The 14,144-nt window shown below is 61.3% G+C and overlaps 3 protein-coding genes across 8 annotated transcripts in view; all 3 read right to left on the reverse strand.

Moving 5' to 3' along the window:
* Positions 1 to 336: 336 nt before the first annotated feature.
* Positions 337 to 4,161, reverse strand: JOSD2 (Josephin domain containing 2). Of its 5 annotated transcripts, none has more exons than XM_045892051.3 (5): positions 3,976 to 4,161; positions 3,268 to 3,433; positions 1,677 to 1,802; positions 732 to 926; positions 337 to 626 (listed from the first exon to the last, which is right to left on the reverse strand). In XM_045892051.3, the coding sequence occupies exons 2-5, from the start codon at positions 3,411 to 3,413 to the stop codon at positions 527 to 529; spliced, it is 567 nt and encodes a 188-aa protein (XP_045748007.1). In that variant the 5' UTR covers positions 3,414 to 3,433; positions 3,976 to 4,161; the 3' UTR covers positions 337 to 526. The 5 variants fall into 5 exon arrangements, with proteins under 5 accessions (XP_045748007.1, XP_054367511.1, XP_045748008.1 ...); XM_054511536.2 differs by having other exon boundaries at positions 3,268 to 3,436; XM_045892052.3 differs by having other exon boundaries at positions 3,268 to 3,507.
* Positions 4,162 to 4,405: 244 nt separating this feature from the next.
* Positions 4,406 to 7,659, reverse strand: ASPDH (aspartate dehydrogenase domain containing). The gene is made up of 7 exons (XM_064580601.1): positions 7,574 to 7,659; positions 6,116 to 6,316; positions 5,790 to 5,874; positions 5,549 to 5,698; positions 5,246 to 5,466; positions 5,022 to 5,176; positions 4,406 to 4,422 (listed from the first exon to the last, which is right to left on the reverse strand). The coding sequence occupies exons 1-7, from the start codon at positions 7,657 to 7,659 to the stop codon at positions 4,406 to 4,408; spliced, it is 915 nt and encodes a 304-aa protein (XP_064436671.1).
* A 1,512-nt stretch (positions 7,660 to 9,171) lies between these two features.
* LRRC4B (leucine rich repeat containing 4B) overlaps positions 9,172 to 14,144 on the reverse strand; it is a 37,987-nt gene continuing 33,014 nt past the window's right edge. For both annotated transcript variants that reach the window (XM_054511528.2, XM_045892012.3), the window contains exon 3: positions 9,172 to 11,590. In XM_054511528.2, the coding sequence (XP_054367503.1) occupies positions 9,746 to 11,590 (1,845 nt within the window). In that variant the 3' untranslated portion in view covers positions 9,172 to 9,745. The remainder of the gene's footprint in view (positions 11,591 to 14,144) is intronic.

Raw genomic sequence — 14,144 nt, forward strand, 5'->3', positions numbered from 1 at the left:
GGAGCTACTGATGGCGTAGAATTGAGGTTTAAGAAAGTTGCTCTCTCCTCAGCACTTATCCCACTGAACATTCTAGACTGCGTCCATCCGCTGCTGGTCTCTCCCCCTGGCTCACAAAGGCAGGGATTTGTGCTGTTTTCTGCTGTGCCTCGACGAGGAAACTGAGGCCCACAGAGGTGGGTGACTCACACAAGCTGGCAAAGCTGGAAGGTGGTGGAGCATTTGAGCTCCCAGGTCCCCCCCACGCCCCCGGAATTCCCGCCTGGCTAACGAATGGCCTCTCTGCTCCGCGGGCCACGGAGGGAAAGGGCCCCCCCAGGCAGATGCGGGCCAGGCTGGGAGCAAATGAGCAGATTTATTGAGGCAGCTGCGGCCTTGAGGAGCAGGGGGGTGCAGAGCAGGGGTTGGGGCCTCCGCGGGGTCCAGGAGGTGCGGGGCCTAGTCCTTCCTCGGTGCTCTGGGGCCGGACGCGGGTGCGCAGGGACCGCCCGGACGGACGGGTGGCCTGGTTCCCTCCTCCGCAGGGTCAGTCTGTCCGCAGCCAGCAGCCCTTTTCCTCTACCTCCTTGGTCACCACCAGCAGCACCTCGCACAGGCCCTGAGCCAGCGCGGCCGCCAGGAAAGCCCTGGGCAGGGAAATGAGGAGACTGAGGCCCGGGAGCCCGGGTGTTGCCTCTGGGGGAGGGGGGCCTAGCGCCGGGGCCCCAGCCCCAGGGTCGCCTCCCCCTCACCTGACGCCATCCTCGTCCCCCAGGACCTCGGGCGCCTGCAGCTTGGAGTCCAGGTTGTAGTAGATGCCATCCACCTGGCGGAGGGCCACCCAGTGCCGCCGGCGCACTGGCAGGGACAGCAGCCCCAGAGACATGGGTGATGGCAGGTTCAGGATCAGTCCCAGCACCTGGGGCAGGGCCAGCTGGGACAGGGGCCTGCGTGGCAGAAGCAAGGTCAGGGGCCCAGGCTTACCCACTGGCCCAAGGGTACTGAACTTGTGGGACCCAGGCTGGCGTGGCAGCAGCGGCCCCCCGAGCCTGCCCAAGGACGCTCCTCACTCAGCGCGCCCTTTGTCTCCTTCCACTCACCCAATCACACGTGCACCTAAACCTGCCAGCCATCTAGCGGCCACTCCCCACAACCACCCATCTCGTCCACCCAAACATGATTCACCTACTGACAAGACTGACCAGCCAGCCAGCCACCAACTCCACAACTTACCCACCATCCTCCAACTCCTCATCCACTCTACCCATCTATCCATCCGTCCATCCATCCATCCATCCAACTATCCAACCACCTGTTTGCTATCCACTGCCTACCAATTATCCATCTTTTATTCACTCAACCACTCACCCACCCCATCAGCCAACCACCACCTACTCAACACATCCAACTACCCATTTACCATCCATTTAGTCACCAGATTACCATCTATCTACCCATCACCCACCCATCGGCTCATCCTGTTGTCTATCCAGTCATTCACTCATCTTTCTACCATCTCCCAACCCATTAGTCTGCCACCCGTCCATCATCCAGCCATGCCAACCTTCCACCCGTCTACCCCTTCCTTCTTGCCTCCTGTCCGCCCACCCGTCTCCTGCTTTGTCCCCCATGGATACTGTCACACCGCACCCACTGTGCCGGGCTTAGCACACACGACGCAGTGCTTGGGGTCCCACCTCCTTCTGTCCCACCACACGGTGGCCAGGCCCAGCCCTTGCAGGGCGGCCATGATCACGTTGACGTCATAGTTGCCGGTGCCCAGGAGGCTGCGATGGGGATTCAGCCGGGAGTCTGGGGCCAACCTGGTTGGGGGATGGTCAGAGCCTGAGTTGGGGGCCCCTGAAAAGGTCTCACCCTCCCCACAAAGCAGGAGAGTCCCAGGGTCCTTGAATCACCCAGCCTTTGGACTCTTCCCTTTGTTCAACCCCATGGCTCAGCCCCAAGCCTGATTCCTCCTGTCCCCAACTGTCTCTGCTCTGTCCTGGAGCCACATTTCCCAGTTCAGGCCTTGTTCTCCCCCACCTGGACCCTCATCCGGCCTCCAGCCTCCCCTCCAATCCCAGGGGCTCTTTCCACTGCAGCTCCCCTGCTCCCAGCTTTCCCTGGTGCCCTGTCACCCAGGATAAACTCTCAGCCCCTCTGCTGGCCTTCTAGTCTCAGTCCCACCCTAGCCACCTGTCCTCAGCCTGTCTCCTGCCTCCCAGCCTCTCCTCCAGCTATCCCCCAGCTCAGGAGGCCCACCCTGCCACCACTTGTCTCTTTGGGTCCTGCCTTCTCCGAACAGTGGCACCTTTGTTCTTTCTCTGGGCCCCTGGTGGGCAGGGCAGGGGGAGGGGTTGGAGAGGGAAAGTCTGTCTTATTTTCCTGTGTATCTGTTTGCCTGGCCTCCCTCAGGGCTGGGCTCCTACTGGACTCATCTCTGGGTCTCCAGCACGGATGGCCTCGGTGGAAAAGAGTTGATGGACTGCTGTTGTGAATGCCAGGGGCGATGAATAAATTCTAAAATAATCGGTCTGAGGGGCTGGGACTCTGCTTGAGGATGCTGGGGGTCCATGGGAGGGCTTTAAGCAAGAGTGGGGAGGCCGGGTCATCTCTGGGGGTAGCATCATGTGGGTTACTGACAGGAGGAAGGATCCAGGAGATGACAGGCTTAGGCTAGTGCCGGGGCTGTGGGGACGGAGAGGAGACCAGGCAGAGCAGGAATGAAGAAGTGATGTTTGAAATCTTGCATAGTGAGGAGGAACATCCCAGGCTGCCAAGAGAAGGAAGCTGTTCCAGACAGAAAGACTAGCCCATGCAAAGGCCTAGAGGCATTGGAGCAGGGCTCATTCGGGGACTGGGGAGGACTGTGGTTTGGGGGTGCAGTGAGATATGACGCTGAAGAGAAAGATGGGGGCCAGAGCATGCAGGGATATTAGGCTGCAGTCCTTGGGACTCCTCCCAGGGCTGCTGGGGAGCCACATGAGGGCTGTGAGCAGGGGAGGGCAGGGTCAGCACTGGGGCTGTGCAGAGCGTGGACTGGTGGAGAAAATCCAGAAGCTGAGAGGCCTGAGGGGATGCGGGGATGGGGGTCCAGATAAGGGAAGGTGAGGCCTGAGCTGTGGCCATGGCGAAGGGCAGGTGTGAGAGGCCACATCTCCATCTCTCAGTCCCAGGGTTCCCTAGGCAGGTGATGGCGCGGCTCTGTCCCTGCCTCGCTGTGAGACCTAGTTGGTCGCTCTGCCCATGAGCCCCGCTTCTCCAGGGGTTAGGATGGGTGGCGGTCACCTCTTGCAGATCTCATCGGCAGCCTCCTGGCTAAAGAGCTGCTGCTGCAGGACGTTGTTGAGGGCGTGGACGGCACACAGCTCCAGGCGTTGCCGTTCGTGATAAACGGAGGGCGGGTTCGGCTGTGCTCCTGGGGCCTGGGACATGCCGCCCTCGCCCTCGGCTCCTGCTTAGGGGCGACGGAAGAAGGTACTCGGCCTGGAATCTGGAGGCCCAAACTGCCAGCAGGCCCTGGGGGCACTGCCATTGAGGTGGGGGCTCAGGGCAGCCGGAGGGACACTGGGCCCCTGACCCTGCTCCCCAGGCGCTCTCCTGGCAACGGGGTACCTCCATCCCCTATTGCTAAGAAAAAGGCTCTTCTACTCACCTAGTAACAGAGGACCACCCCCGCCACATCCCTAAGTGACAGGCTCCCAACGGTGGTCACCTAGCAAAACCCCTCCCCTGTCCCTAGGTCACAGGCTCCCTCTCTGGTTACCTAGCAACAGAGTACCCTCTCCCCAACTAGGTAACAAGCCTCTCCTCCGGTTCCTTAGCAATAGAGAAATCCTCCTGCCCTGTTTCTAGGTAACAGGGTCTCCCCTAGTCGCCTAGCAACACAAGACTCCCCTCCTCTGTCACAAACAACAGGGTTCTCTGCTCCTGTCACTCGGCAACAGGGTCCCCTCCCCGGACACCAAGGAACAGAGCCCTTTCCCCGGCCCGTACCCCGACCGCGGCGCTCGCTCGTTGCCTGGCAACGCCCCTCACCCCGCCTGCCTCTCTGCTCCCCGAAACCAGGGGCTCCCGCATCCCCCTGGGCGGCGGCTGTGGGTTCCGAGTGCGGGGCGGGCAGCGCGGCGCTGACTGGCCAGGCCGGGCGCACACAGCTCCCGGCGGCCCCCGCGTGCCGAACTACGTCTTCCGGCGGCCCCCGCGAGGGCAGCTTGGCTCGGAAGTCCACTGTCGCCCCGAGAAGGCGGAACCGCAATTCCGTCGCCGTGGTGAATCCCGGAAATAGGCCCTGCAGAGGCCCCCGCCCCACGCCTTCGCGCGCGGCCACGCCCCCTGGCGCGCAGAGGATTCTGGGAAATGTAGTGGGTGGGCTCTCGCGATAGCTTCCGGGAGTGCTGCTCCCGCGCGTGTGTGTGCTCGTCGTCTACGGTGGCGTCAAGCCTGGTGTGAAGGCGCAGCGTGACGTCACAGTAGGGCAACAAGGGACCAGAGACAGCAGACCATGCAGGGAGAAGAGCCTCCAATATTTACTGAGACGGGAGGGAGGTCGGGGGTAACCGGGGCCAGGGCCGTGGTGGGGGGACGTAAATGAGACGAAGATGTCCACCAGGGAAAGAGGAGGCTTCTCAGCAGAGGTGGATCCCCGGCCTGCAGGGGAGCTGGCAGCAGCCTGCGGGGGAGATATAGGGAATAAAAGGCTGGGTTCGAGAGATGAGAGACAGACACCTGATGGGAGGGACAGACCGGGGTGGGGGTGGAGGAAGACAGAGAAGGACCGAGACCCAGAAGGGGGACGGGGACACACAGTGAGAGAGGATATAGGCTCCCAGCGAGAGGAGGTTACAGAAACTCAGAGAAAGGAGCTTTGGACAGAGATAGATCTATCAAGATTCAAAACCACGGAGTAGAAGGTGAAGGAGACACAGAAATAAAGATCAGTCAACTGAGACAGAATCAGAACTGCAGACAGAACCAGACAGAGCCCGAGACCCAGGCTCGGCAGAGCAGGGGGGCCCAGGGCTTGGGGAGAGGGGCCGCACCCAGGAGGCTGCGCCAGAAGGTGGTAACAGTGGCAGAGCCTGTGACAGCGCCTGGCTCTGCAGGATTCTCTCTGTGGGTGTGCACAGCAAACCTTCGTCCTGTGGGGCCCGGGGTTCCCCTCAGCTCCACGTCCACCACATGGATGTCTGTGAGGCTGGGGCAAGCAGGGTGGTCAGCCTGGCTGGCCCGGCCCCAGCCTGAGCCCCCACACGCCTTCGCTCACCTGAGATCAGCCACAAGCACCCCAACCACGCGATCAAAGCCCAGGCTGGGGGCGGCCAGTGCGGCGGCCGCCATGGTGTTGGAGTTGCGGGGGGCAAAGGGGCAGAGTCCCCGGACGGGGCCTTCATAGAGCACAGTGCGACGCCCAGTGCTGGGCACTGCAGCCAGCGGTCCCTCGAGCCGGAAGCCGTCGGGGTGCGTGGCCATGGTGACGCGAAGACTCTGGAAGTGACAGCCAGGGTGATGGGACTGGGGGTCTCTGCAGGCCCCCTCTGGTCCGCCCAGGAGCCCAGCGGGCCCTCACCTGGAGGCCCCCAGCTGCGTCCAATCTGGTGATGTCCTCAGTGCCCCACAGGGCCCCCCGGGCCACAAACACAGCGTGGTTCCAGCGGTGCGAGGCCTCCAGGAGCTGCTGCTCAGTGGCCTGGTCAGCCAGGGCTGAGGGGGACCCCACCTGGGGCGGATGAAGGTGGGGAGGGGCTGAGGTCAGGGGACAGATCCCACTTTAGGGTGGGGTGGGCCGAGGCAGGCTGGGCAGGGCTCACCAGGAGGTTGGCATAGCGCAGGATTTGTGCCCCAGATTCCTGGATTATTTTAGGATGGGCCACTTCCACCACAAGGTCAGGGTGCCTGGGAGAGGGGAGAGATGGGGGAGGGCCTTGGAGAGGTATTGGACCTTCCCTCCTCAGATTCCCTGAGTCTCTAGAGGCCTGTCACTCTTCACCCTGGCCTGATAGGGGAAGCAGGATGGCTTGTCCTGTTTCACATTTGGCCCAGGGAGAGTAAGGGACTCGCCTGAGATCACAGCACCTAAGTGAGGCCAGAACAGGAGCTTCAGGGAGCCCCAGCCTTTCATGGTGAGATCACTGACCTCTCCCCAAGAGCAGCGAGGTTCTGGAGCTGCAGGGAAGGGGGCACACTCCCTGCCATTCGCCCTGGGTCACGATTCCAGACAAAAGCAAGTTCTAGGCCCAGTTCTGGTCCCTGAGTCAGCAGGTGAGAAACAAGGGACTGTCCTGGGGAGAGGGAAGGAGATTCAGTGAGAGAGGGACAGAGACCAGAGGGAGGGGGACTGGGACCCAGAGGGAGGGGTCAGGGACCCAGAGGGAGGGGGTCAGGGACCCAGAGGGAGGGGTCAGGGACCCAGAGGGAGGGGGTCAGGGACCCAGGGGGAGGGGGTCAGGGACCCAGGGGGAGGGGGTCAGGGACCCAGAGGGAGGGGGTCAGGGACCCAGAGGGAGGGGAACAGGGACCCAGAGGGAGGGGGATGGGGCCTCGTGGTGGGAAGTGGATGGTGCTCAGGCAGACACAGAGGCAGAGCCAGGGTGCAGATAAAGACACACATGAAGTGTGTTTGTGGAGGACAAAGGGCTTTGGGGGCTTCAGGAAGGGGCCTGGAGAAGAGGCCCCAGAGGGTCAGTGACTCACCAAGGCGGCCGTAGCCCACCACCCCTACCCTCCTCGGGACCCTGTTGAGAGCCATGCCCTTGAATCTGGTGGTCTGCGTGAGGCCTGAGCTCTGTCAGCTGCTCACTGCCCCCCTCCCCTTGAGGCCTGGGCAGTGGCTGATCTTTGGACATTTGACCCTTGATCCTCTCCAGAACCTTCCCCCTTCCCCACAGCGGCCCAGTGGAGACCGTGCAGGTTTGCTGGGGGTGGGGAGTGGGGGTGAGGATCCTGGGGCAGTGGGCACGATGACTTGGGGTTCCAGGGCCCTGCGTGGCCCCCACCATACCCAGCCCCTTCCTTCCCTGCTTTCTACCCTCCTCCCTTCCTGCTGATGTGGAAATTTTCCTCTGCAGTCCCCAGCCCCCCTTTCTGGCCAGCCAGGTTGTCATGGAAACTGCATCCTGCTTGGGATGGGGGTAGAGAGGGTTGGGAGCGAGAGAGAGGAGATGCTGATGGGGACTCTGGGCTCCCAGTCTGTCCCTTGCTCCTGAGTTTCCGGTCCCCACCCTCAGGCCTGCTACCCACCCCCCAATCCCATGTCTTGGCACCGGTGTTTCTTGTCAACATTCCTCCTCCATCTTTTCCTCCCTTGGTTCTGTCCCTGACTCTCTCCCTCCATCCTGTCTCTGTCTCCGGGCCTCTCCCTGGACCTCCAGCCCTCCAGTCCCGCCCCGCCTTCTCTGGGCTGGCTGCCATTCTGTCCCCAGCTGGGCCAGGCCCGCATTTCCTCCCCACACCAAGTTCCCAGGGAGGCCTGGCCTGGTCGCGCCCCATCTCCCACAGGCAGCAGGAGCTGGAGCCCGGCTCGTCCCAGCCCTGTCGCCCCCGCCCCCAGCCCGGCTCCAGTCTGGCCGCCCATCAGTTCACCTTGACTTCTCACCTTTCATCCACCCCTCTCCCAGCCACGATGCCACCAGCCCCCCAATACTGCACTCTCACTCCCACATCCCGCCTCCCCCCTCCCATTGTCCACGGAGAAGTCCGTGAGGCCCGCGGAGGCCCCGAGGTCCCCCCAAATTGAGGCCCAGCCAAGGCGCCCTGCAGGTGCCTGGCATCGGAGACCGCGGAGGCTGCAGCGGCGGTGCGGCTCCCTGCCCCCAGCCACCACCTGGTACCCGCTGCAGTATTGCCATGGCAACCAGGATCGCGCTGAAAGAGGACGGGAGAGAAAGAGAGCATGAAAGGGAGCGGCGGGGAGCCGGGCTCCGAGAGTCCCAGGTCGACAGGCAGGAGCAGATAGACGCAGACGGGGCCAGAGACCCCAGACGGCCATCGCGGCAGAGGCGGGCGGCTGTCGGGCCCTTAAGGGAAGAATGTGCTTTAGGAGGAGTCCCAGGTGGGGGAGACATAAGACGCTGTGGCGCACAGGCAGCCAGAGAAGGGGGCACAGAGCACACAGGGCCCAGGCCTGCCGAGGGGGGGGGGTCCGGCTGCGCCGAGGGGAAGAGAAGGGCCCAGCCCTGCGTGTCCATGGGCCGCGTCTGCGGGGAGCGGCCCCGAGTGGACCCTCTGCTTCCTTCGGCCTGTGCGGGGCTCGACAGCACAAGACGGCAGCCCTGGCGGGTCCCACCAGCAGCCACTCGCCTGTCCTGGCCGACCCCCGGGGTTCGCTCCCACCTGCTGGCTCCTGTTCCCTCCTGGGGCGTGAGCCCCTGAGCTTCTGAGTGACAGCGCGGCCCCCTCCCGCTCCCTTTCCTCCTGCCTCTGTGTAAGCAAGACGGTAGAGCAGCTCCCTGCGCCTGGCCCGCCTTCCCCCTTTCGGCCTGACCCCCTCGCTCCCTGCAGTGGCTTGTGGGTTTGCAGAGGGGCCGGACGCTCTCTGGTTTGGCTGTTCTGGGTTGAATTGTGTCCCCTAAAAAGATGCTGAAGTCCTGACCTCCAGGACCGTGAGTGTGACCTTATTTGGAAACAGGGTCTTTGCAGATGATCAAGTTAAGATGAGGTCCTGCTGGAGTAGGGTGGGCCCTAATCCCATATGACCGGTGTCCTTATAAGGAAATTTGGACAGAGACAAGCATGCGTGCAAGGAAGACGAGGGGGAGACTCGGGGAGAAGGGTGCGTGGAGACTGGAGTATAGCTGAGCTGGAGGAGGCAAGGAAGGATCCTCCCCCACAGGCTCCCGAGGGAGCACGGCCCTGCCCACACCTTGATCCTGGACTCCTGGATCCGGAACTAGGAGTTGCCCAGCCCCCAGCCCGTGGAACCCCAGCGGCATGAGTGGGGGGGGGGGCGGGTGGAGACGAGGGCCCCAGTACATTCGGATGTGCTGGGTGCCTGAGCCCCTCTCTGGGGCTCCTGAGGTCAAGGGTGAGGGGCCTAAGAGTACCTGGAGGTGCTGACCCCTGTGACCCTCCGGGTGGGGCCCGTAACACTTGACTTTTCCATCCTCATTGTGCCCCCGCCCGCATTCACTGTTTTCTCTGCCCTCCATGCTTTCATGACCAAAAAAAAAAAAATTTTTTTTTTTTTTTACTTTTTCCGTGTTTTTTTTTAAAGTAATTACAGAGCAGGTAGTCGTTGACGCAAACCTCCCTTCAGTATCAAAAGAGTCTGTGGGGCAGGTGAGGGCTGGGGGTGAAGGGGGGAGGGGCGGGGTGGGGTGTCTGGAGGCTCTGACCGCGCGTCTGTCTCTTCAGTTTCGGGGGCAGAGGGGCGGGAGGGGGGACAGGCGTCAAACTGCAAAAAATGAACCGTAAAAGGAGGGTCGTTGGGGATGAGGGGAAAGGACACCCCCCAAAAGCTCCTCTCTCTCCTGGAAGGCGGAGGGCCGGGAAGGGTCGACTGAGAGCGCGAGGAGGCAAAGCGGAGGGTTCCAGCCGCTTCTCCGGAATCCTGCAGCCCCTCCCTTGGCCGGGGATGCGTGGGGGTGCGGCCAGACCCGCGGGGGCTCCGTTCCTCGCGGGGGTGAGCCGCCCTGGGGTCCGCACGCGGGCGGGGCTGCGGCCCCTCCTCCCCGACCGTCCCTGCGCGGTCCAGGCGCGGCCCGGGGCCGTGGGGAGGGTCCCGGTGTGGCCCGAGCCCCGGCGGGGTGCGCGCCCCCGCCCGGCGGCTTCAGATCTGCGTCTCTTGCACGTTCTCCTTGGAACCGCTCTTGAAGAGCAGAGGTTCGTGGATGGAGTTGAGCCCCGGGGGGCCCTTGCCCCCGCAGCCCCCGCCGCTGGGGTTCCCGCTGTAGTGCGCCTTGAAGGCGGCCGCCACGTAGTGGTGGTGGTTGAGGTGGTCGCGCTCCAGGGCGGGCAGGGCCAGGTGGCTGTCCCCGCCGCCGCCGCCCGCACCGGCGGCGGCGGCGGCGGCGGCGGCCACGGACACGGCCGAGGCGGCAGGCAGCTCGTCCTCCACGTTGATGATCTCCACGGTGCGCGTGGGCCCGTGGTGCTTGTGCAGCTGGTGCTGCTTGCGCAGCTTGTAGAAGGCCACGAGCATCACGGCGGCCATGAACGTGATGGCCACGAAGCAGCCGATGATGATCTTGGTGGTCTTCATGACGTCGTCCAGGTCCTTGAGGGCGTTCTCCGTCACGTCCGTGATGGGCACCGTGAACGCCTTCTCCGTGGGCCGCGAGGAGCGCGGGGCGGGCGCCGTGGTGGACGCCGAGGCCGGGCCGGCGGCGTCCCCGGGCCGGCCCCCGCCCCAGACCCCGTCCGTCGTGGGCCCCGGCGGCTCCTTCTCCGTCCCCCGCGGCTGCAGGGTCTCCTCTCCGGGCTGCGTCTCCAGGGTCTCCACGGTCACGGTGGTGAAGTAGGTGTAGCCGCCGCCCCCGCCGCCGCCCCCGCCGCCGCCCCCCGGGCCGCCCCCGCCGCCGGCAGCGCCGGCCGCCACGGGGTCCACGGCCGAGACGTTGAGCGTGGCCGAGGCGGTGGTGTTCCCGGCCGAGTTCGTCACCATGCACGTGTACTGGCCCGTGTCCTGCACCGTGACGTTGGTGAAGTTGAGCGTGCCGTCGTGCAGGACGGAGATGCGCACGCGGTAGGAGCCGTGGGTCATGAGGGTGCCGTTGGGCGTCAGCCAGTTGACGGAGGTCATGGAGGTGCCCGTGCGACACTTGAGCTCGGCGGCCATGCCCTCCGTGACGTTCAGGTCCGTGGGCGGCTCCACGATGACCGGCGCGTAGCAGGTGAAGTGCGACTGGTCCAGCTCGCCGATGTAGCGGCCCTTGAGGCCGGCGGGCGCGTGGCAGCGGGCGCAGCACGTCGTGTTGCTGGGCACCGTCTCCTTGAGCCACCAGCTCAGCCAGAGCACGTCGCAGTTGCAGTGCCAGGGGTTATGGTTGAGGTGGACGCGCTCCAGGCGGTGCAGGGGCGTGAAGAGGTCGTGGGGCAGCGACATCAGGTTGTTGTGGGACAGGTTGAGCTCCTCCAGCGACTTGAGGTCGTCGAAGGCGTTGCGCTCGATGGTGGCCACCTGGGCGTGCATGAGCCACAGCTTGCGCAGGCTGGTGAGGCCCTGGAAGGAGCCGGGACGGATCAGGTCCAGCCGGTTGCCTGACAGCTCCAACTCCTCCAGGCGCACCAGGGCCGTCAGGTTGGGGATGTCCTTGAGGTTGCACATGCCCAGATTGAGGTAGCGCAGGTTGACCAGGCCCTCGAAGGCCGCCTCCGAGATGTACTCCAGCCGCTTGAGCTCGCCCAGGTCCAGGCGCCGCAGGGAGGGCACGCGGTTGAAGGCGTACGACGGGATGCTCTCGATGGGGTTGTTGCGCAGCCAGAGTTCCCGCAGCTTGGACAGGTACTCGAAGGCCTGCGTGGGCACCGTCGTGAGCCGGTTGTCGAACAGCTCCAGCGTGTTGAGGCTGGGCAGCCCGTTGAAGGCACCCACCTCGATTTTGCGCACCAGGTTCTTGCTCAGCTGCAGGATCTCCAGGTGCCGCAGGTGCTTGAACGTGTCCGTCCGGATCACCTGGGGTGGGGGAGGGGAGACACCGGTCAGCGAGGCCTGAACGCCTGGCCCCTCCCTCTTTGCGGGTGGGAGTGTGAGACCGGACGGCCGCTTTGGGAAACAGTGTGTTCCTCACGAGGCTCAACACACCGTGACACACGTTCCTTACGACCGGGCCCGCCCACTGCCCAGTGTTTCCCCGGAGGGAGAGGAGAGCAGTTGTCCTTCCCAGGGTTTGTGATGGGTGCTCACAGCGCCCGTGTTCATTATGGCCTAACCAGACACGACCCGAATGTCTGTCAACCGCTCAAGGACCCACGCTGTGTGTCTGCACCGTGGAACACTATGGCTCCTGAGAAGGAAGCAACTATCCATACACACGACCAATCTCACGGGCGGGCGTCGTGTTGAGCAAAAGAAGCCAGACGTGAAGGAGCGGGAGCGGTAGGGTCCGTCCATGCCGCGTCCTACACGTGCTAAATGGTGGTCTCTAAGTGTGTGGGGGGAGGCCAGGCTGGCAAAGGGCATGAGAGAGCTTTCTGGGGTGATGGAAAGGTTCCCGGCTGGGGTGGTGGCTATCTGGATGAATAAGACTGTCAAAACTCCCCAGACTGTACGGAAAACAGGGGCATTTTGTTATATGTAAATTACACCTCAGGAAAAAAGATTAAAAATACTTACACCAACAGCTAACAGGCACTGAGCCCCATTTTGGCGCCAGACGCCATTCTAAATGCTTTATGGGCAACAACTCATTTAATCCACCCAACTGTCCTACAAGATAGGTACTTACTCAGTATCTGGGACTAGGAAATCCATAAAGCTCCGAAAACAGGAAGATTTTCCCTAACTTTGGTGCCAAATACCATTCGGTGGTAGAGCCTGATCAGAACTCACGTGAAGCTATTTAGAGCTTTTATTGATCCCACTCGTGACTATTCAAACACTTCACTCTAGAACTAGTCCCACACTTGCTAAGGGGTAGAAGGTCCCAGCGGGCGGTAGAAAATATGCGCTGGACATCAGTGCCTCACCTTTTACCAGCAGATGTCAGAACATCTGGCCTCAAGGGCTTCACAGGAGGGATTATGAATTATCTCCATCTTAGCGGGAGGCAGAGAGAGGTGCAGTGACTCGCCCAAGGTCACACAGGAGGAGATGACAGACTTGCTATCCGACTAAGGCCATCTGTCTCCAGAGTCCCAGCTCTTAACCCCTGAACTTGGTCGCTACCTCTCAGAGCAGAGGCTGAGGGGCCACAGGAGGGGCGGTGCTGGGCTGGGCATGGGAGGCAGAATCTTACTGGATTCTCCTTAGTAGTCGCAGTGCCGGGTCTACTGAGGCGTGGCCCGATCACACAGCCATCAGATGGCATTTGTGAAGCCTGGTTAATGCCTTGAGGGAATGCTTGCATTATAATATTGAGGGGGAAATGGAGAACTCCAAATAGCATACTATGTGGGCACGACCTTGTAGGGTTTATTTTATTTAAAGTTTTTATTTTTACGTAATCCCTATGGCCAGTGTGGGTCGCAAACTCACAACCTTATCAAGAGTTGCGCGCTCCACCAACTGAGCCAGCCAGGCGCCCTGTGACTTTGTAGACTTCTAAAAAGAAGCTGAAGAATTAGCTGTACTCATATATGCACCAAGAAAAGACCGTAAGTACATACTCCGGGCTCTTCTTGGCAGTGAACTCCAGCGGTCAGGGATTATGGACAATTTTTATTTACTTATTTCTTTAATGAACCCAAGGTACTTTTATGATAAGTAGCAAAACACTTTAAAAGCTTTTTTAGGGGCACCTGGGTGGCTCAGTCGGTTAAGTGTCTGGCTCTTGATCTCAGCTCAGGTCTTGATCTTAGAGTCGTGAGTTCAAGCTCCGCGTTGGGGCTTGGAGCTGGGCATGGAGCCTACTTTGAAAAAAAAGATATATAAATAAATGAATAATTATTTTTAAAAAAGACTGTACTTGAGAGGCACCCAGCTTAAGGAACAATAATATTCCTGACACCGTCATAATCACAGAATAACAACAGCCACTGCTCATGTCAGTGCGACTCAGCAGAAATACAGTGTAAACTACATATTTACTTTTTAAATTTCCTAGAAGCCACGTTAAAAAAGAAAACCAAAGCAGGTGAAGTCAATTTTAATAATATGTTTATTTCACCCAATATGTCTAAAATATTATGTTTTCAACATGTAATCAAGATGAGAACTTACGAAGGAGATATTTTACCCTCTTTCTGCACACAGTCTTCGAAACTCCGTGTGTGGTTTACAGCCCGTGCGCTCAGTGGCCCTGTGTGGCCATCCTGTTAGGCCGTGCAGGTTACCAGGCGCTTCCTTGACTCCTCAAGGCTTTGTGAACACAACTGTGTTTTATCCTCCAGCAGCTTTATGAACTAGGACTGTTAGTGCCCGTTTCCGAAAGGCGGGAACGGAGGCCCACGGAGGTGGCCAGTGGCTGGGACACCATCTGCGCAGTGAAGACAGAGCCTGGTTCGCATCCCATCCCCACCTCCTGGCTATGGGGCCTGGTGGTTGGACTCTCGGGGCCTCCCATCCAGGG

Source organism: Mirounga angustirostris, unplaced genomic scaffold (assembly GCF_029215605.1).
Source record: "Mirounga angustirostris isolate CCGP_5_RB_7025 unplaced genomic scaffold, mMirAng1.0.hap1 SCAF_16, whole genome shotgun sequence".
In the NCBI taxonomy this organism is placed as follows: Eukaryota; Metazoa; Chordata; class Mammalia; order Carnivora; family Phocidae; genus Mirounga; species Mirounga angustirostris.

Excerpts from the sequence above, each read along its gene's own strand:
- JOSD2 (XM_045892051.3), bottom strand. The coding sequence starts at position 3,413 with ATGTCCCAGGCCCCAGGAGCACAGCCGAACCCGCCCTCCGTTTATCAC. Across the intron at positions 927-1,676 it reads GTGTGGTGGGACAGAAGGAG|GCCCCTGTCCCAGCTGGCCC; the intron begins GTGGGACCCCAA and ends TCTGCCACGCAG. Across the intron at positions 627-731 it reads GGGGACGAGGATGGCGTCAG|GGCTTTCCTGGCGGCCGCGC; the intron begins GTGAGGGGGAGG and ends TTCCCTGCCCAG.
- ASPDH (XM_064580601.1), bottom strand. The coding sequence starts at position 7,659 with ATGGGAGGGGGGAGGCGGGATGTGGGAGTGAGAGTGCAGTATTGGGGG. Across the intron at positions 5,875-6,115 it reads CTCGCTGCTCTTGGGGAGAG|GCACCCTGACCTTGTGGTGG; the intron begins GTCAGTGATCTC and ends CCCCTCTCCCAG. Across the intron at positions 5,177-5,245 it reads GTGCTTGTGGCTGATCTCAG|CCTCACAGACATCCATGTGG; the intron begins GTGAGCGAAGGC and ends TGCTTGCCCCAG.